The sequence below is a fragment of the Indicator indicator genome, chromosome 23 (genome assembly GCF_027791375.1).
Source record: "Indicator indicator isolate 239-I01 chromosome 23, UM_Iind_1.1, whole genome shotgun sequence".
In the NCBI taxonomy this organism is placed as follows: Eukaryota; Metazoa; Chordata; class Aves; order Piciformes; family Indicatoridae; genus Indicator; species Indicator indicator.
In genome coordinates, this window is record NC_072032.1 from 15,278,058 (window position 1) to 15,300,199 (window position 22,142).

Genomic DNA, 22,142 nt, shown 5'->3' on the forward strand with positions numbered 1-22,142 from the left:
CTCAAAAGGAAAAAGAAGTTTTTCCATTAGTTACAGGTGTGAAATAATTACTGTAAGATATATGTACCTCTTTCTTTATCCAGAACATGCCTGGCTGCCTAACAAAGGTCTGTGAATGTTGAAAAATTTTATGTTGGTGCACAGAGAGATTAGTGTGGGCATGTACCATAAATCAAGTAAATAAATAAATCTGAGCAAGCAATGTTTAAGTATTTGGAGTGAAATACTGCTGACACCATTGCTGAGAGCTCTGCAATGGGGAGAGTCCCAGACTTCTTTTCTACCTGATGCTGTAACCTGTAACCTTGCTCCTGCTCCTTCCCTTGTTTTTGCAGTAATCATCCCCCATTAGAGCTGCTCTGGGCACTGGGACCCTTGATCAGGAACTGTGACTCTAACCTCCTGCATATTTTTGGTGTGTAATAATGATTAAAAAATCTCTGTCTGGGTTGTTGCTCAGGACCTTACCATGTACATAAATGGGGAAGGAAGGATAGGTAAGAGGTGCTGTGTGCTGCTCCAGGGTGAAGGTGTTGGGTGGTGGGCTTGGAGGGCAGCCTGGGTAGCCCCTCAGAGCCCAAGCAGTGAGATACTCTTGCAAGTTGGGCTGCCCATGTTGTGTCCCCTGCCCTGGCAGCAGCTCAGCTACTCCTCTGTTCACACCTGTGTCCCCAACAGTATTGTCAGCAAGCAGACTTCACCTACTTGCTTGCCTCTCTGGCTGTCTTGCACAGCAGAGGAAAACTCCCAGCTTTTCTTTTTGCTCTAGCTCTTCATCAGACTCTTTCTCCCCTTTGCACTTCTGCTCTTTCACTGCTCTTGTTTTTCCCACTTCCAGATGTATGTAGAGTTTTGTTCTTCTTTGATGTGGGGCTCTGCCCACAACCTAGCCCACTGCAGGCTGGACAAGACATGCCAGGTCTTCTCCTGGTGCAGTTCCCCACCTGTGAAGACCAGGTTGTCTTCCCTGGCACTGAGCAAGACAGTGTGATAGTATGTCCACAGTGTGCTTCAGCATCACAGATGTGCTGTTCCTGGTAAGAGGTCTGGTGATGAATTGACAGTTTCAAGTCCTATACAGGTTAAGAAGCCCCACTGTTGAGCTCACCAGGCCCAAAACAGCTGATGTATTTAATAGGTAATCAACAAATTGGGCTCTATAGTCAGTCAATGCTGAGTCCCAAATGGCTGATGATTTGCTTTCAGATGTTTCCTTAGTATAGTCTTCAGCATCAAGTATAAATTGAATAGCATAACCTTTTGATGCTGACTGAAACTGACTGCATTCCCAAAGATTCTGTGGTTCCAGTTGCCATCAGTTTTTGATACTGGCTCTACCACTGGGGCACTGATTCCAACACAGCAACATCTTACATTGGTGCCCTTAACACAGTCAACAGCAACCATAGCTTGTTCTCAGGTGATTCTGTGCTTTGTCTTTTTCTCAGAATCAAAGATTAGTATCACAGAGGGGAAGGATGCAGTTTACACCAATAAAATTGACTTGCAAAACATGATTTTAGCCAGAAAATGTAAAATGGGTTACAGGTTGCTAGCTGGATCCTCAGTTTGTGAGTTGGGTAAGTCAATTAGTAGCTCTTCAGTTTATTAGAAACTTAATTGCATGTAATGGAAACTTCTGAAACGCAACAACTCAGAAGCAGTAAAAAAAAAGTGTCTATGGCAGAATAATATTTTGTAAGCTCCTTTAAACCGATGTGTTTAGCTTAGAGCAGATGAAAAGAGAGTCCAGCATTAGTCTGGGTGATCTTAAGAAAACTGCTATTTACAGATGGTCTGTGCTGTCGTTTTGTGTTGTGATGTTTTAATCTCAGATACTTGATGAAAGTTTTACGACATCAGGTGAGAGCCTCTCCCCTTCTCAGAGAGAATAACCTGAGTTCAGTTACCAAGATTAAACATGAGAGTTTTCCAGACTGGAAATATACACCTAGTTGAGTATATGAATAATAGCAGATATTGATACTTTTTTGTTCTTATACCCTGGAGAAGGGAGGGGGGAAATGGTTGCTGCAGGTGCTCCCATCTCCTTCAGCCTGCAGACCCTGTGCAGGTCCTTCTTTCAGTGCCATAATGTCCCTGGGAGTGATGTTGGGAGCTTGTTCCACTCCAGGCACCCAGCTCTGGAAGTTAAGCATTGCAGTACCTGCATTGTGTATAATTACAGTATTTATTTTACATTGTTCTGAAGGAGAGAGGGTTGGCAGAGCATATTGCTCCAGCTCTGTACAGCACCTCCAGAAACCCAGCTGGAGTGAAACTTTTACAGAAATACAGAGATGGGGTGAGTCCTACAGATGAGAGAGTCACGGTTCATATGTTAGGCAATGGGACAGCTGAAGACAGAAGGAAAGCTCTGGATCCAAGTGGTCTTTGCCTACAGGTGCATGTGAGGACTAGGAGTACAGCTGTCTCCTTCAAGAAGAGAAGATTTCTTGTTTCCTTCCCATACCCTAAAGGCATTTGCACAGAGGTGGTGATAATTAATCCCCACATTTCTACTACATATAAAGAAACCTGGCTGCAATTTTCTCCTAGTGGGACTCCATTTTGTTTTTAAAGATAATTGATAGGTCTGGACTTACGCATTTCAATTATGGGAGTGTCTCTTGGGGACCAGACTAACAGACCTTGGAAAAATGTTCTAATACAAATGCATCCTGTGGATTTCTACTGTAAGACAGCACAGGATGCCTAAGGATTTACGCAGTTGAACAGAGGTTGAATATGTCTTGAAATATATAATGATATGGGACTGGTTCTGAGCAGGTAGGATGGAACAAGTGGTTCTCACTTGGACCACTGAGTCCTCTTTGGCCCTAGGAGAAAATAGTCCCAGGTATTGCCAGCTGTAAGTTGAGGAGAAGGAGGCACTTGCCTTGGTCAGCACATTGAGGAGGCAGCAGAATCACCACGAGAGCACTGTCTGTGCTGGTGCTGTGCCAGGTTGGCTCCTCCTGCCAACCTGGAAAACCTGGGCTGTAATTTTTTGCCATTCACTGTCCCTGACCTCAGCTCTCATTTTTTTGCTAGCAGGAAGATCAGCAGGCATCCTAATCCTTTTCCTCCTTCTGCATTCCCTGTGCTTCTGCCCAGCCTGCAGCTCCTTATCCTCAGGTGGCAAAGCCCGGTTTGTAAGGCCATGGCTGAGATACCATCTGCCCCTACCCCTGCATGTTTCTTGGCAGGTGGTGCTCAGGTGCTGGTGGTGGTGGTGGTGAGCTTCTCCCTGCATCCCTGTGTGCAAAAAGAGGTGAATCTCTACTCCTTGTTTCTCCTAGTGGTATGAATATTGAGGATGTTTTCCTTCCAAAATGTGTCATTGAGGAATTAAATCCTGTTGGAAGTCCCAGATGTGCTCACAAGAAAGTTTTGTGCTTCTGAGAGCAGTGCCATAATGTATTAGTATTTTTAGATCACTTGGATATTTTCAGCTGGAGGAAAATCTTGTGTACTCTTTGTTAATTGTGCTATGAATAGATCTTAGGGCTGCTGAGGAGAAATGAGTCAATATGTTGAAATGGTGATCCCTCCTGGGCTCACGTGTACACCTGGCTGCTTGGAACTGCTTACCAAGCTAGGCTGCTGGAGCCATGACAGCTTTGACCAGCTGTGGATCTTTCCCAGAGTTTCCTGGGCTTTTTACAGAAACATGGCAAGCTGCCACTGCTCCCAGCTCCTTGGGGCTGTTGATTAATGCCACAGTTTAGACCCTGATCTTTCAGGATGAATCAAGGTGGTTCAAAATATCAGTAAAGAAACTTTAGGGCATCGTCATCATTCCTTAGCTGATTTCACTTCTTGAGATTCTGCAAGCAAAAGCTTTGCACATATCACAGAGGGAATCAGAGGGAGAATGTTGGAAGATATGATTAACATTTGGAAGAGATTTTCTAAACTATGGGCTCGTCCCTTTTCCAGAGTGAATCAGCATACCCAAGCTGGCCACAGAGGGCTACAGTGGAATCTTGCACCTGGACTTCTGCACACTGGTGTCAGGGTTTTCAGGAAGGGATTGGTGCATGGGAAAGACAAAGTGGCCAGGTCTCCATTACAGCTCAGTCTTAGACATCTGCAGTGGGCTTGCTGACAAGTAACATGTGTTGCAGTCATAAAATGCTAGCCATGAAGTGAACCCCACTCCATTAACAGGCAGAATAAGCAAAGGAGAAAGAATTATCAGGGGTAGAGGATTTAAATACCTTTGTGTGGGTAAATTATCAACTCATTTCTTAGAGCTTCTCACTGGCCAAAGAGAGAACATCTCTGGAGACATTTTACTGAAGGCAGAAACCCAATTAGAATAAGATTGTTACCCAACTAATAAAGTGTTCTCAGACAGAGAATTATTTTTAGTGCTGCAGAAATCTTAAAGCACTAAGGCAAAACATGTGAAAGCAGGGAAGAGCACAGTTAGAAACATTTCATGATATTTAGGCTCCTAGATTGCTCATTTCTGAGGATTGGTTGGTGTCCTACAGCACCAGTCAGTGTTTTCCATTGCATTTCCTAGTGCCAAGTCTTACTTCTTTTCAGAGTTAATGCCATTCTGGGAATCCTAGAAAGTTTTGCTGTCAGAAATGTGAAAACACCTGTGTTCAGTGACAGGCTCTGTTCCTTGCCTCCTTCAGCTGGGTGGAAATTCACAAGGGTCAAAAAACCTCTGGTCCTCATGTCTGTGTGTTAAACTTGGTTTTAAAGGTTTAACTATGCTGTTGCTCCTAATTGTCCTAAATTACTGTTTGTAAAGAAACTCAATTATTTGATATAGCAGAAATGGTGCTGGTGGGAGATGCAGAGGGTAAAACCAAGGATGTTAAGTTCATGTGCTCTGTCTGGGAAGTGATGCCTGACTGCTTCTGTGTAAAAAAAGGACACATTATTTAGCAAGATGCAGTTACTATAAATTGTGTTCATAAATGTTTAATAATTGCATGTATTTGCTGTGCAGCTTTGTGTTTAAGATTACCCTCCACTCCTTTTTCTTACACACTGTAGTTCTGCCAGGTGGTCTAATTACTTAGAGTCTGTCTCTTTAGAGAGAAACAAACCCTTTTGGTGGGACCCTGCTTGGAAGTAAGGAACACAGTTCATGAGAGCACATGGCACATCCTCTAACCTCACTGGAGAAGGATGGTGCTCAGCTCCTGATTCACTGAGCCTGTGTGATGTGCAGGTTGTATGCAAGTCTGAAATGTGAGCTGCTGCAATGACAGTGCTGAAACTGTGAAAGAGCCTGCATTTGGCCATGGTGTTACTTCTCCCCAGTGCTGTCAACACCAAGACTCAGGTTGCAACAGCAAAGCAGAAAGCTGCTGCTTCAGTGATTATTGCTCAGACATTGATGCGCCTGACCATCTCTCCCTCTGCATCTCCCCTCAGCACCATTTCTGCTGTGTCTAATAATTGTGTTTCTTTACAAACAGTAATTTAGGACAATTAGGAGCAATAGCATAGTTAAACCTTTAAAAGGTTATCTAGCAATGTCATTTTCTTGACTAATGTGTTCCTGCTGCCATGTCGTTTGTGAATAGACATGTGTTAGCCAGCTAGTGTGCTTCATCTGTGGTGACTTTGATTTATTTGCTCTGTAAATTGGGACTGAAGCAATAATGGAAAGTGACATTAATTGTTTAACAGAGTCCTCTTTGTCACATCCTCTGCTTTCTCTGGGGTGTTTGAATGTTGAAACTTGTACAAAACTAATTGAAATTGCTATGATGAGGACCAGTGTCCACTCAACTTTCCGGTTTTGAATGTCAGCTCACTTGAATGTCTGTTTAAAGCACGAGAGCTGAGCAGCTAACAGCAAATATCAGGGTTTCTTCTGGCATGCTATTATTGAGGAAGGCATTCCCCATTAGAAATAGTAACAGTTCCAGCTTGGGTGTCAGCTTTATAAGCTGCAAGGCTCCGTGAAGGTGGGGGCAGGGGTGTGCCCCACCAGCTAGACTTGCTGGAGAAGTTCCTGCTGCAGGGCTGGAGCTCAGGCAGCCAGACTGTCCCATGGTGGTTTTTTTCCCCTCTCAAAAAGTGGCTGTCAAAAGTGTGTCGGTGTGAGCTGAAATTCCTCCCCCACCGACAATAACCAGGCTAGCCCAGTCTGGAAGCAAATGAAGGCTGTATTTACAAGCAGAGTCTAAAATCTACAATGAAATGCAATGAATATGTACAAATACACAAAATTCACAACACTTACAAATATATACAATCAACAGAAAAGCACAACCGATCTCCATTTGCTTCCCCCCAAGGGGACCCTCCCAAAGGGGCCTCTCTCTCTCCCAGGAGCTTCCCCCCAGACCCCCCTGGACAGAGAAGCAGAGTTAGTTAATCAGAAAGTTGTTAACTTAGCTGCCAAGGTCAGTACGTGTTGTCTTCAGCCAGAAGAGAAGAAGAAACAGCAGCCAGACAGCCCAGCAACTGCCCCCACTGCCGAACGCAGAATGTGCTGAGTGCCTACTTTGTTTTGGGTAATAGTTCTTAAACATTTCTATCTATCCAATGGAAGTGTTTAGAACAATCGTTATTTTGCTTTCTTACACCCAATAGTGACTTATTTACATTCTTTCACTTTCTCTGTTCTGAACTTTGCAAGGAAAAATTAAAAAGACAGTTTCAAACCATCACAGTAAGCTAGATTTGGAGCATGGTTTTATTCACAGGGTGGCTCCCCTCAGCATGTTTCTAACCTCTGCACACTGAATTATCCCAGCACTGTGCATGTGTCTGCTTGGTTTGGTGGAAATCACCAGGTACTGGAACTTAGACTTTTTTTTCTCAGTGGCCAAGTCTCTTTTGGCCTTGTGAGTAAATACTTCTCTGTAGCAGTAGCTTTGCCTGAGTATTTATGTGTTTCTTGGGAGTGATGCTGTAAGCACCAGCACAGTCTGTGCTCTGCTGTAGCTTTCTAGCTCAAAGTCAGAGTTTCTGTAGGAAGCTGTGAGGTGTGATTTGGCAGAGAAGCCTGACGGGAGCAGTGATCTGTGTGGTTTACGAGCATCTCTGTTTGGAGTCTGATAGACAAAATTATTACTGAAAAATAAAAGTCATGCTAAGGGGATACTCAGATTCACTTGGTTCTAAATTTTGTTTCTGAAGTGTAACTGGCAGTGTTTTAGTGTTGACTTTTAAAGGGTTTTTTAATTTGTTGGTTTTGTCTCACTGGTATATTCCTTGCTAGTTCCCTTTTGATATGTGAGATTTGAGTTTAGCTGAAATTTCTTCACACTGTGAACCTGGAACATGATGAGCCACTCTGAAGCTGGTGGAAAATCTCCCAATTTGATATCCTGAGAATCAGTGAAAGGCTTTTCATTTACTTTAATAGTGCTAGGATCAGCCTAGGAATCCTAGATAATTGATCTGTCAAGATCAATTTCCAACCTTTCTGAAAAATAAGTATAATGATTTTTACACAAGTCTATTCCTCCAAGCTTTCAGTGTGCCAAAAAATTTGTACCTTAATATACAGTAGGGACTATGTTTCATTAAAAAATTGGAAGTCATTTGAATTTACTCCATTTGACAAAAAGAAGTCATGTTGCTGAAATGACATATCTAATACAAATTCACATTACAGCCACATCTGACTAGGAATTAATCAACTTTTTGTAATTGCCATCTGAATTAGATAAATGCTCACAATAGTTGCACTGAGTACTCAAACAACATAACTGGAAAGGACCACTTCAAAGGCAACCTGCCTAATGCCTTGCTTTAAAACCCAGAGAGCCTGCCACTTGCAGCTCCAATCCTGATGGCCACTCATATGCACAAGTGCTTAGCAGTGAGAAGTTGTTCTTTTGGGTTTGGAGCAAGAATTTCCAGAAGTATGGAGGGGAAAACCTTTCTTGCTTACACCTGGCTGTATATGTGAAGAAGGATTTTCAGATTCCACTGGTGATTCATTTGGGTCTTCTGCTTAGCTGTCTTACTCTCTGATACTTGTAATTTTGTCAGGTCAATTAGCTGCTTTTCCGTGTTGAAAAGAGAAAAAGAGACAGCCTGGGCTGACACCATCACTGGGTGTCAGCAGCTTAGGCACATCCTGTAATACAATCCCTGAGTGATTACTTCTTGTTGTTAACACCGAGGAAAAGAAAAAAAAGACAAAGAACTGTGGAAGAAAAGTAAACGAGAGCAATACAGTGCAAATGCAAAGAGACTGCTCTTGAAGGCAGAGATGGGTTCTTTTATTGTGCTTAATTACATCTTCTGAGACACTGTTGCAGGTTTCTGTCTCATACAGAGACATCGTTTTGATCCATTTCTCTTCTCACCTGGTTCCGCTTTTTGTTTTGTCTCCTTCTGCAGAAGATAGATGAAGAGAGCGAGGCAAACTTGCTAGCTGTTCTCACTGAAACCCTGGACAGCATCCCTGTGGATGAGGATGGATTGCCCTCGTTTGACGCACTGACAGATGGAGATGTGACCAACGAAAATGCCACTAGCCCTTCCCCAATGCCCGACGGCACCCCTCCGACTCAGGAGGCAGAAGAGCCGTCTCTAGTAAGAACCCTTCCTACTGTTTAACGGGAATTGGATGTGCCTCTGGCAACCCGCTGCATGGGTATGATGTAGTCACAGTAAGGTCTGGGCTTTTCTTTTAGACTGGAAAGGAAAACCAAGTAAAGAACTGAAAATTAAGCAGGGGGTGTGTGGGGGGGAAATAGCACCAAATACCATAGGATGACTAATAAGGCAGTCCATTAAAAAGTATGTTTGAAGAGATTGTTTTTGAGATTCTTCTGCTAATGGCTGACACTTTTGCTTATCATGCTGTTCAAATAAGTTAGGGTAATGGTTTTTAATCCATATTTCATTTCTCGGGGCTGTTTTTGTGTGTATGTGCAGACATCACTTTTGGTGATCTGCAAAGAAAGACCCATTGAGTCTGGCGGGGTGTGGGGCTAATTTTGTGCCTTTAACGTTGATTTGACAAGTAAGCACCAGTTTAGTGTTAATCAGGGCAAAACTGAACCTTGGGTGAGGATGTGGGTGAAACCTCATATGCATTTTGCTAAATAAAACCAGTTTGAGGCTTGATTCTGTTTCTGCTGCAAACCCCTGATCATTGGCTTCTGTGAAAGCAGAGCCAGGTACCTGCATCTTGGTATGCATTAAAGTTAATGTCTCTGTTTAGATCAGAAGCCTCTTCTGTCAAACAGATCACCAAGGATTTGATTTTGCTGTGGATCCAGAAATCAAGCACCCTGGGCATTTCTACTTACCCCACAGTATACTGCAGTAAAGGAAGCAGAAATACGCTGCCAGTCCAGGAGAAAATGAAATCTGTTAGCTCTGGGGAATATCGAGCACTTCTTTCTGTTGTATTGTACTTTGCCTGCTGAAATTGATATAGCTAATTTTAAGTAACTATCTAAAAATTTATATAAGTCATTTTTATCCAAACAGATGCATAACTTTACTCTTTTTCTTCCCACCTCCCTTTCCCTGATGTGTTTGTAGCTTAAGAAGCTCTTGCTGGCTCCAGCCAACACTCAGCTAAATTACAATGAATGCAGTGGTCTCAGCACACAAAACCATGCAAACACTAATCACAGGATCAGAACAAGCCCTGTGGTTGTTAAGGTACAAACTTAATCTTTGCAGTAAGGAAAAAAAAAAAAAAAAAGGAGGGGGGGGAAAGAAAACAAGAAGTGTAACAAGGTCTTTCATGCTTCCAGCAACTCAGCAAGCAGTAGATCCATATGCATTGTATTAGTCTACCTACTGTCTTGCAATTGCTTTAAAAAACCACAAAGTGAACGGGTTATAGACTGGGTTCCAGAAAATCACCTCAGCTCCTTTATGCTCTGAATATATCATTTATGCTTTTTCTCTTGGCAGAGTTCAGTTGTAGTCCCACCGTCTGTTACTCTTGCCTGCTTTGTTGATGCATAGAGTAGTAGGGGGCAAGATAAAATTTGCTGATGGTCTGGTGTTGTTTATGAGTGAGTCCAGGATGCGGGATTGCCTTTTTACCATCTGTCTGAGCTAAGAAAAATGAAACTGAATCCTTGGGAAAAGTTGTATATCAGCCATGGATTGGCTGGAATGGGGGCTCTGCCATAACTCTGTTAGCAGGCATAGTCAACAATGTTTGTCTTGCCGTTCACTGTAACTGAAAACGGAGTGTTTAGGGGTACTTAAGAGAGTTGTGAATACTGGGCTCAAGCAATCAGCAGCAAATTAAGATTTAAACCAGCTTATTTTTTTGTTCACAGTAAAGGTGCTGCAGGGTCTTGTTAGTTACATGTTGCTGAGTAGGAACATTGAAACGTAGGAGAAATGAAATAAAAAGCTGCATAAATGTCATTTAGGAATTTTAAATGTAATTTTCTTTCCTTGTTCTGCAAACAATTATTCACAGCTCATAGATCTAGTACACTTAGACTGAACACTTCATTGAAAATCTCATCTCTTCAGAAAACCTATATCCATTCTGATAAGGTTCAGTTCACTAATTTTAACTTTTTTTTAAATTTTATTTTATTTTATTGTGCCCTGTTTTTAAGACTGAGAATTCATGGAGCAATAAAGCGAAGAGCATTTGTCAACAGCAAAAGCCTCAAAGACGTCCCTGCTCTGAACTTCTCAAGTATCTGACTACAAATGATGACCCTCCTCAGACCAAACCAGCAGAGAACAGGAACAGCAGCAAAGAGAAATGCACCTCCAAAAGGAAGCCCCATCTGCAGTCTCAGACAAATCATCTGCAAGGTAGGTGTGGGACTGCAGGAAGCAGCTTTGGTACCAGCAGTAACGCAGGGAAGCTGTAATAGCGCAGTTGTGAATACCCTTGATACCTCTTCTGTTCTTTGGATTAGTATTGTAAATCTGGCATCTCTTCTGTGTAGGGAGAACTTTAAAACAGTATAATGAAGTTAGAATTAGTTAGCTAGATTTAGCTTTTAAATAATTTTAATCCTGTCTCTATTGCCCTCAGCTTCAGAAAACAAATCTCAAGAAAAAAGTTTAGCAAATACCACATGTTCATACACCAGGCTAGCTGGAGAGGCTTATTCATAGAGTACTGTACCACTAAGAAATCATTATTTCCCTAAACAAGCTGGGCAGGCCAGTTCATTAGTGAGCTTTTCTTTTTTTGCTAGTGTAAAACTGAAGGCATTGTTAACCTGCCACATAGTCCTTAAGAGACAATAAATAGTGTTCTCTCTGCTACAGAGAAAGCAATAAATGTGTCATTCCTGTTACAGCTGGAATGCCAGTTTGTAATTTTATTTTGTAACTAGTTGAAAGTTTAGCTGCCATCCTGATCTTTCTCTCTCCTTTTAGATTCTTTATGGCCAAACCTAAACACTTGTGTTGACTTTTAGTGTTCCCTAATGCATATAGAATTGGTCTATATTACAAGTAGGTTCTATGACAGAGCAAGAACTTAAAGCCCCCACTCTCTCTTTCTCTCCCCCTCCCTCTTCCCTTGCCTGTTTTCCCAAGATGAAGGAAAGCTGTAAAAGTTAATGAGCCCAAAGGGAGTTATTTTAAAAGTTGCTGCTACTTTAAAATACATCTATATTGGCTTTGCAACTAGAAGGCTGGCTGCCTATCTCAGTCACAATAGTGCCAATCCTGGATGTGACTTCAGTGACTCCACCACAGTCACTGGGAGTTACCTGGCTGCAAGACGGATCAGGATATGACCCGAAATGTGTTGTTCTGATATATTTTTTAAAAAACAGTTGTAAACTGTATGTGTTTTTTTTTTTCTTCTTCCTTCCCCCAATTTTCAGTCCACACAAATCTAATTTTTCACTCATCAGTCGGAAGCACAGGCAAACAATAAAAATAATCTTCCCTTCCCCACACCCTCTTGCAGCTGTGTGTTCTGACATCCTAAGTGCAGCTTTTGCTGCTATGGTCTCAAATTCTCTAAACAATGTTTCTTGTAAGAAAGAAATCCAACTGCCCCTAGAGCTTCTTGGATGCCAACTGCCACTCCTTCTGGATGGCTTCAGCAGTCTGCTTCACAGCAAAATCCAGGCTGAACTGTACATGTAAAACCAGGGTCTCATACTGCAGTGACACTGAAACATAGACCTGCCAGAAGTTAAAGGGGGCTTGGCTGGCACTGTTGGGTGCTAAGGTGGTATGTGATAAGGTATATTATGTGTGACATGCTATATATGGCACATGTATGTTACACACACACACAGAAGTACAGATCATAAAATCTTCCTATTCACATTACATTGGTAAACCAGCTGAGACAGTTGTGTAGATTCAGTGCAAAGAAGCAGGTGGGGATGCTGGGCTGTGGAAACAGCACAGAAAGAGAGGTGAGGAAAGTCCAAAGGGACATACAGCTAACTTAATAGTGTTTAAGAGATTACTGTGACTTTGCAGGTGAAATTGCAGGCATAGAGAAATTACTCTTTTCTTTAATTCCTGCAGTTTAATTTACAGGCTTCTGATTTTTTTTTTTCCCCATCAAATTTGCCTCATACACCAATATATGACTTCAATATCAATGGATTTGCATGTAATACAAATACAAGACTATAATGCTTTCAGCTTGGACGGTCAATTCGGGCAGAATCAACCTTACAAATTCGACTGATATTTGCAGACCTGCAGTCATTTGTTCTTCATTTAATCAAAAGTACAAGAAAATTGGCTCCTTCTGTTTTAAAAAATAATCAGTGTCTGGTATTTTCTTTCAGAGTTAGGGAAGGCTCACAAAGGGTAAGTCAAATGGTATTTTCCTTTAGGGTTCCTGTTGTAAACATATTGCAAACCCACAGGCATGTCCACAAACCCAATCATGCCAAAGATCATCTGTGGTTTTGCATTGAAATTTGCCCAGGAGGAAACTTAGTTCTTTTGAACCTGAATGTTTCCAATTTACAGGGACAAACAATTTCATGTGAACCCTTTTTAATAAGAAAAAAACCCACACCACAGTAGATCTTGAAGCTCTAATAAACAAGCACCATTGATAGTGTCTCAGCTAAATATTTACACTGTCAATAGCTGTATGTGAGGACAAATCCTTTGCAGGAGTACTGTTTGGTCAAGCCCTTGACTAGCAGTAAGAAAACTGATGGGTGTTTTGGTATGGGAATTTCTCAGTGGGAGAGCTCCCTAATAGCTGCCAAAACTGAATAGATAGAAGTGTGAGGGAACGCCTTGGTTCTGTGCCCATCTCTGGCAGGTTTGCACCGTGCTTCAGTGCTTCAGAATTTTATAAATACGGTCTCATGTGAAGCTATTCTGTGGGACTAATGAGAACTAAAATGAGACCTTTTGGAGGCTTAAATAGCTCTTACACTTTCAACTTCCATAGAAAGCTTAAAACAAGTAGAGTATATAAATATTTGTCCTATTAAAAAAAAGTGGAAGTTTTGCATAAAAATTCCTTCCAGAGCTTTAGTGTAAGGTCTGTGGTTGGTTTACCACATTTTTTACCTCTAGGTAAAATGTTAGTATCCCTAGATGTGTATAAAATACACATAAAGATGTGTGAAGATGCATTCAGTCTTAGTGCATGTGGGTTTATGCACAAAGCAGCAGCAGCACTGGGTCAGACAACTAACTCATTGAGGTGCATCTCCTCGCTCTGGTGGTGACTTCTGAGGAAGGTGAACTTGAGATGAGCACCTGAGCTTCCATTTCTAACTTTCATATGGGGAGGAGGAGAAACAATATGCAGCTCTTGAGAATTGAGTTCATTTTTTTTTTTTAAAGTAATATCACTTCAGGAATGCTCTAGAGCTTATAAAAGTAATCAATTTGCATATAAAATCCTTTAATGTTGATGGGAGCTCCAAGCCTGGAATGAATACAAAATACGCAGTAGTGACACTCTGGACAAAAGATCTGCAGTGCAGGAGTGTTCAAGGGGAACATTTTGTCTTAAGTAATTAATCTGCAGAAGAGATCCCCTGCTGTTGTTCTTGGTACAATGCTCTCTGCGTTTAAACATCAATCTAACTTCTGAAAAGTGAAATTTGCAAGTAATATTATTTCTTAATTTTTAAACATTTTGCTGACAATTAAAGGACTCTGAGTAGTAGTACAGTAGCCTAGTTCTTGGCTGGCTTTGGGAAAATACAAGTTTGCATGAATAAAAGCTATAAAGACTACTTGTATTTTTACAGCTAGTGCTTTGTTTTTTGTTTCTGTTGGGATTGTAGTGCTGAGAGCTTCAACCCCATTTTTAACCATCTGTGACTGTGTCCATGGCTTGTCATAGTTTGAGGATAATATGCAGAAATTTGGACTGTAACTGGTTGGACTGTGGCCTCACAGAAACAACCTATTCTCAGTGCTAGATATAAAATTGTATATTGTAGAAGTAAAATTAACTGAATATTCATAACGTTCTGTTACTTCATAGTTATTCTGCTGCTCCTGTTTCCAAATAAAACGTGAACTGTAGTCTAAATTAACTCTCAGAGAAATAACATTTTCACAGTGTATCCTGTAGAGTTCCTCATTGATTTTTAACGTGTACCACTCTTCTTCTGAAAGGTTCTTGGCATTTGGGTTGTGTACTGTATTTCAGAGGTACAGTAATTGATGTAAATCGTTGCTGAAATTTAGATGCCCTTTTGGTACCATTAATAAGGAATCAGAATGAGTCTCCTTATTTATCTGAGATACACTGAAATGGCTATTGAACTATCAGCACTCAGCCCTAACTGACTAACATGGGATTCCAGCACCAACATAAAAGAGAAATCTTCTTACTGTGCAGTATGGAGTGTTTAACTATTCCATAATCCTTTTCTTTTTCCTTTTAGCCAAACCAACAAGTTTATCACTTCCATTGACACCTGAGTCACCAAAGTAAGTACTAAAAAGTGCAAACATACATAAAAGGGAGGGGGGTTCAATAGATTTTGGCTACAGCAACTCCATTTCAGCTTGTTTTTATAAATGTGCCCTGTCTTCCAGTGATCCCAAGGGTTCCCCATTTGAGAACAAGACAATTGAACAAACCTTAAGTGTGGAACTCTCTGGAACTGCAGGTGAGAAACGGAGAGTGCTGCCTCTTCCTTTAAGCATGGTTCGTGTGCGTTTGTTCATTTTAATATACCACAGGTACACCAAGATCTCACAAAGGTCTCCAGTAGATTAACTGCACTGCAGTTTAGCATTGACTTTTTATCCAGTTACCTGAGAAGGAATGTGTTTGAAAATATGGCTCCAAACCTCCACAAGAGAGCATAATTTCTGGGAAAATATGAATGAAACCATTTATCTGTTCTACTTCTCCATTTCCCCATAGATTTGTGTACTGCTGAGCACCATCTTTCAAAGAGAAACCCCACAGCACAGAGTAATAGATGTTACAGATGGAAAAGTTATGTCATCCAGTCTGTCTCCAGGCCAGTCTAGGGCTGTACGTGATTGCATGTTTCAGTGCTTTGTCAATTCTAGATTAATATGTCACAAATAACAGCTTTCTCCTCTACCACTGAAGAACTACTCCATAGCTTAGAGGTATTTTTTTTTAATTGGCATTCATTTTATATTCTTGCTTTCTCTTTATTTCTTCTGTTAGCACATATCACACAACCTCCCTTTATCTTCCCCCTCCTTTCAGATCCCTGGTGTTTGTAACACTTGAAGAGCTGTAGATCTTTTATCATATGCTTGGACAGTTCATGCATCACCCATTGCACTCAATTCATCTGCTCTTCTTCCAGCTAAAGTGAATTCCTTCAGACTCAGATCAGTTTTATTCTTTCCTCTGAACTCTGTTTTGCCTCCATTTTCCTGGAGTGCTCCAAACTGAGCGCAGGAGCACACGTTGAGCTCCACCTGAGCTTTTGCCAAGACTGTTTTCTTTCTCAGTTGTGTAATATTGAAAAATAAGAGATGTGCTTGGCATGTGTTTCTCTCAGGGTAAGAGTGCATTGTAAACGATGTGATTTCCAGCGTGTTGGGGGGCATCACAGAATATGTCTTTGGGTACATTAAATCAGCTTGGTGCTTCTCAGTGCAGTGGCAGCTGTACACAAGAGCAGGCCCAAGCACTGGGTATGTGTATCTACTTGGGACTTTCACCTGCCTACATCCTTCATTTCACTTTTCCAGAAACTCCTTCATTAGTTGAGCATTAAAGCCCACACACTTTTCTGAAAGCTTGCAGCCTTAATCATTCATCTCATGCCAAAAAGAAGTATCCTTCCAGTGCACCTTCTTTTTGGAAAACCAACAGAAACACAGTAAAATTCAGTGTGTGCAGCAGGATAATCCCATTCAGTGCCAGCAGGCCTGAAGCATGGAGGAGCCTCTTTCATCATTACTGCAGAGCAAATCTGCATGAGGGTGCCCATTTGTAAGCACACTGGTAAGTGCTTAGTGCTGCCAACTGAAAGGGGCAGATGAGGTGAATGCAGCAGGGTGCTACAAGCAGCCCTTGAAATCACTGAAGGGAGCAGTGTTTTTCTCCCAGCCAGCAGTCTGCTCTTCACATCAGCTGACTAGACAGAAACTGGGATCCTGGGCAGTCCTCTAGCATTGCCTCCATACTCACAACAGGAATGGTCTTGGTGTTACCAAATTCATTCTGCTCTGCCATCTTGCTCTAGTCTTAACAGTGGTTGGTGAGGAGGTTTCAGGACAGTGTATTTCATCACTTGCCTGCTGTATTAATTTCTGCCTTTAGATACAAGTAGATTCTATTTTATACATATATATATATAAATCTAGAATAAAGTCAAGTGGTTTTGCATGTCTTCTTAATTAATTCGAGTTGCAGTATATCTTGCGTCTGCTGCTGGCATGAGCAGATTCATAACACAAGTCCATAACAGAAACCACCTCAAGTACTGAAGTACTTGTATGTGAGCAAATCATGGCAGAATTGAGACCCACTTCAATGAGAAAAACCACACCCCCAAAAGAATAAGGAAGAAAGCAGTGGCAGTAGTGATTAATACTACCTTGGAGTTCTTTAGTGAGACCCTGGCAACTCTAAATGATATCTAGATAACCACATACCTCATTGTCCTTATAGAGGGCAGCTTGCACTGTACAAGCACTATTTATTATAATTTAAATTGGAGTTGCCTTGATCTCACTGCTGAATTGAAAAGACCATTAGCAGTGCTGCTTGCACTACCGAAGCACAAAGTATTTTAATATAAATAGCAGCTCCCTTGATCTCTCTGCTGAAAACAACATTGGATCCCTCACTGGTGAATTAACTAGAGGGGAGAAAAATAAATAAAAGCATTTCATACATGAGCCATCAGTCTTCCTCACCCACATGTTTTAGATTCGTGTATCTAAAGTCCAACTGAAACTGTTCTCTGCCAGGGCCGTATCTTGCTTTTACAACAAATCTGTTAGTAGTCGTGAGTGTAACTTCATCCTCCCTAAAACTGTCAAACGTTCATCTGTCAAATCACAAGGAACAAATATTTTGTTAAAGTGTTTTAAAATAAGAATTCTTTGAATGCATTTTAAGTAAATGGTCTGTTGTAGAGGAATAAGGCTGTTGGTACCTGAAGTCCCAACTCCTAGTGCTATTCTAAGGAAAATGGACCAGAACATCATGATACAGAGGGAGCTTTATGTGAGGATAATGTAGCACCTGAAATTTCTGTATAAAGTGAGTCCCGTTCTGAGCAAGAGGCTGGGAAGAAGTCCCTCTCCCTTTGCTTCTGTAGCTGCATTGCCAGCACTTTGGTAGGAGGTTGTGGGCTTGAAGCTGTCTGATATCTTCCCGGAGCATGGGTTGTTTCTGTGTCACTGAAAGACCTCTTTCCTCTTTGTTTCCAGTCAGGTTGAGGGGGCACCTGCGGGCACAGGTTTAACTCACCCTCTGGAGGTGGCTGTGCTTCCTTGGTGATCAAGGGCTCCCCACTGACTGTCTTGGATTTTCTGCTGAACTTCTGAATGCCAGAATTTGGGTGGCATGGTTCCTAAAATGTTTGAAATTCATCTCCCTTTGTTTTCCCGGTGTTTTTTTTTTAAGCCTTCACTCCTACATAATAAAAGCCATCATGTAAATGCATGAAAGAAGGTTACACGCTTAAGACTCAATCAGTAACTGGAAGGCTATTTTCACCCTCTTGTCTGCAGCAGGTGATGGTGAAAAGTCTCTCATTTGCACGCAGATCCCTGTAATTATCTGAGCATAAAACTCCTCACTGGTCTTTCCTTAGGTACAAAATTTGATTTCTCCAAAAGGGTGACAGGAAAGGCTGTATGAACACAGTCAGCTTGAATAGTGATTTGAAATTCATGAGCATCCTTGAAAATACTTACACCCTGCTCTTTGCCCACCTCTAGATCTATGTTACCTTTTAGTTGTCAGAACAAATACTTAAAATCTATCACATAAGAACTTGTTTGACTTCAAAATGATTTCTGATAAAATGAGATGTGAGATGCAGAGAGTTGTCCAGAGGGAATAAAATCTAGTAAATTATTTGATATATTCAGGCATCTGTGTTTATTCTCTGCAGCACTGACAATACAATTAAACTGAATACTCAACAAGCATGTAGTTTTATATGATATGATGGCCATTTATTTTTATTATGTTTTTCCTGGCTACTACAGCCTTGTGCCACACAAAAGCTCTTCTGATTCCTTTACTGAATTGAGCTGTTATCTTGTGTTCAGTGTTGAAAATGCCCTTAAATAGTGTTTCCCTTGACAGTCCATTTTCAAACTTTAAAAGTCCATTTTCATGCCTCTCAAAAGTCCAATCCCAATGTAGAAAGGCTCCAGGACTGTATTGCCCAAAAGACACTGATTCTCAGCCTCTTCAAAACACAACAAACATCCTTGGACATTGAAATACCGACAATTACAGTAGAGTTTTAGAAGGATCTGTGTCTGTGTAAAACAGCTTTGCAAATCGGTCCTAAAAGGTCAGGATGTCACATTTTAGGCCAAGGTGCTCCCTTAATTTCTGCTTACCAACCTGGTCAAGCTAGAATAGTTACTAAGGGGTTTGTTTTCAGTGGAGTTTTTGGAAGGGAACAAAATCAGTTTCACTCTCCCAGGAACTTTCTTGAAAGAAGTCACTCGCCTGAGGTGGCAGAGTTGGCACACATGCAAAGGACTTTTGTTGCACAGGCACGGGGAGGACGGCGCTGGCAGTGCTGGCAAATGAATGCACGCTGCTCTCGAGCACAAGATCATCCACTCACTTCATAGTATGCAGACAGAGCAAGGCAAAGTGCAAACCTACCATTTACCAAAGCCATTCAATTAGAGAAAAGCCCCTACAAAGAAAATGGTTTTATAGCACGTCATGAAAAAATACTTGCCTTTTACTTTAAAAAGACGGAAAAAAAGACTGTTTAAGGGGGATGATTGTAGAGTGTATACCACTTCTAACAGATTTGCTGTGCAGAAGTACATAAGTGTGAGTGATGTAGAGGTACTTGTTTATTATAGAGCACATTTCAATGCAGTAATCATAAATATTGCTAAGGTTGTGCTCTGTTGAAATATGACCTACATACTCTTGATTGTTTGTGTTACGTGATTTGTCTGACACCCATTACATTCTGGGTAATGGCAGCCATTTGTTGCTGTGCACAGCAGGCTCTTTTGACAAAAGAAAATAGGCAGCAATAAAAAAGCTATAGTCTGAATTACATTCTGCACAGCGCTGCACTGCTGAGAGTTTGTGCAAGTGTGTTAACAATGCTCTGAACTGCCTCTTGTCAGCCTTCAGCCCGTAATGGCCATCTGTCCTTCCATAAATCTGTCAAAACCTGCTAAGTTCAAGAGAGAGCACAGAATATACCTTGCACTGTCAACGCTAAAATGTACACATTGGAGGAGAAATTGGCACGTGTGAAGTAATCCAGCAGTTAGAGAATATTGTAACACCCCTAATGGGGGATCATGGCCCTCAGTGGAGATTGCCAGGGGTTCATGTGAAGATGAACAAGTGTGCAGCCAGCTGGTTTTCTCAAAGTTCATGGGCTGGACATTGGTCATGGGACTCACCAAAGGTGGACTCTGCAAGTGGTGACATGAATTCAAAACTTCCCTTGCTTCTCCATCCCCCGATGGAGGTTTGTTCAAAAGTTAAACGAATGTTTTGCAACTTCTATCTGTTTTTAGTTGCCTGCGCGCTTCCTGCTTCTGCTGAAAACCAGGAAAAAAGCCAATATGCCACGAGGAAGCCCTTTCTAAGGCTGTCCCTAGCACAGTTCTGCCAGCAAGAGAAGTGCCAGTGAATTTAGCTCAGTCTGTACTTTTGCAAGATTTTTTTTTATAGGGGTGTTTTTTTTTCCCTCGTCTAAAGATTGTTGAACTCCTTGTTGGGCTTGTGTAAATCATTGTGCTCTGTGTTTAGTTGGCTTCCTGCTGGGGCCAGCTTTAAAGAGGTGGAAAAGGAAACAATATTTTATGTTTGAATATTGGATTATTTTCTATGCTAAAATTCTTAAGTACGCATGTTTGTTGTGGGGTGGTTGTATTTCTGCTTCATTCTTTCTTTAAAACTACATTTAAAAAAACCTCAGCCCAACCTGATCTAGTGGAAAGTGTCCCAGCCCAGGGCAGGGGGCTTGGAACTAGATGGTCTTTGAGGTCCCTTCCATTCCTGACAATTCTGTGACTCTATGGTTCTCATGGCCTTATACAAGTTCATAAGGAAAAGGAACAGTTCTCATTTTTTTTGATCTAGAACATAGTCTTTGCTTACTCAAATCTTTGTTGAGTATGAGCCTGAAGTTCTAACGCGAAAAAGTTTTTGCTACAGAATTTGTAAGGATGCTCTTCATTTTACCAAAAATTCATTTGGCAACCAAACATACCTGTTAGTGAGGAGGGAGAAGGTATGAAATGCATACTGCTGACTCAAGTGAATCCTCAGGAAGGAAGAAAAATTTGACAACTCAAAGGAAACAGTCTAGCAGTGATAACTTTGCACAAGACTTTTTCACTATTAAATTTAAATTTGAGGTGACTGGAGTTTTAGGTGTCATTATCTGTGCCTCAGTTTCCCTGGCTTTTATGGCATTGCACAAAATCTTCACATAGCTACAGGTAGCTCACAGCTATGTCTTCCTAACATTCAGGCAAAAACAAGCATCTCTTTCACATCAAGTATTCATACCTTCTAGAACAAATTCATTGCAGCTAATGCAGTGGGACTCCCAGTCTCCATTTGTGCTCCTTAGGGAGCACTGTGCATTGATGGACGCTTTTCCTTCTTTACAGCAAAACACTATAAAACATAATCCATTTGCATTGATCTGCTGAGCTCTGTTGCATGGTTAAAAATACGAAACAAAACTCCATAGCCATGTTAGAAATACACATTTCCTGGAAGTGTGTCTGCCCTATCCTTTTCATTGTTGCTAAGGAAGTAATGGAAACATCATTGTTTGGGCTTGGAGAAGAAACGTTGGGTAGCATCAACCTCCTGAGCACTTAAAGGTGGTCTGGATGTTCTAGAACGCCCTAGCCATGGTTTAAATTGTTTAATTTTAAGCATATTTACTTCTAAATTACATTAGAGTCAATGCACATTTTTCAAATGTAATATAACATTCCTGTAATTTTTTTTCCTGAGCAGTGTCTACAGTTTGCTGTTACTCTGTCCTGGTGTCCTGGGCTATCTTTTCAGTAAAATCTGAAGAACTCACGTGATTTCTACAGAAAATATTCTACTGTTCTATAAGTAATTGGAAGACATTGCTTTGATTCCTAGGTTTTACTGGCATGGGCTGTAGTCCTTCCTGCAGTTTTGTCTCACCACAGTGATCTAATCTATTACAGTTCTGTGAATAACCTTGGTAGCTGGGGTCTAACTATTCAGTCTGTGACTACTTGTTTCATTTCTCCTCCCTACTTCATGACTCACTGATATTTAGTTTTAAACCCAGTGGTTCATTACAGTTGCAGTTGTCCTGTTCTTCGCTTGCGTTGCAGTTGCAGAACCACTTTTCAGGCAAAATGTATTAGTTATGCTTACAAGAATGTATTGTACATATATTAGCAATGGTTTACTAAGTTAATGAACTGTGGAGGCAAAGAGTCATTGCAGTAGAGTTGTAGAGTTGCTGTACTTCCTTCATTCAAGTTCTGCATTCTACCAAGGCTCCTTTGGTAGCACTCAATTATTTTTCTCAGGCTTGCTTTTATTCAAGTTTTTGTCTGCTAAT

The 22,142-nt window shown here is 41.2% G+C and overlaps 1 protein-coding gene across 2 annotated transcripts in view; it reads left to right on the plus strand.

The window, feature by feature from the left end:
* The window catches only part of PPARGC1A (PPARG coactivator 1 alpha), a 347,667-nt gene that overhangs the window by 311,124 nt on the left and 14,401 nt on the right, over positions 1–22,142 (plus strand). For both annotated transcript variants that reach the window (XM_054391579.1, XM_054391580.1), the window contains exons 3-7: positions 8,338–8,532; positions 9,493–9,615; positions 10,542–10,746; positions 14,790–14,835; positions 14,944–15,017. In XM_054391579.1, the coding sequence (XP_054247554.1) occupies positions 8,338–8,532; positions 9,493–9,615; positions 10,542–10,746; positions 14,790–14,835; positions 14,944–15,017 (643 nt within the window). The remainder of the gene's footprint in view (positions 1–8,337; positions 8,533–9,492; positions 9,616–10,541; positions 10,747–14,789; positions 14,836–14,943; positions 15,018–22,142) is intronic.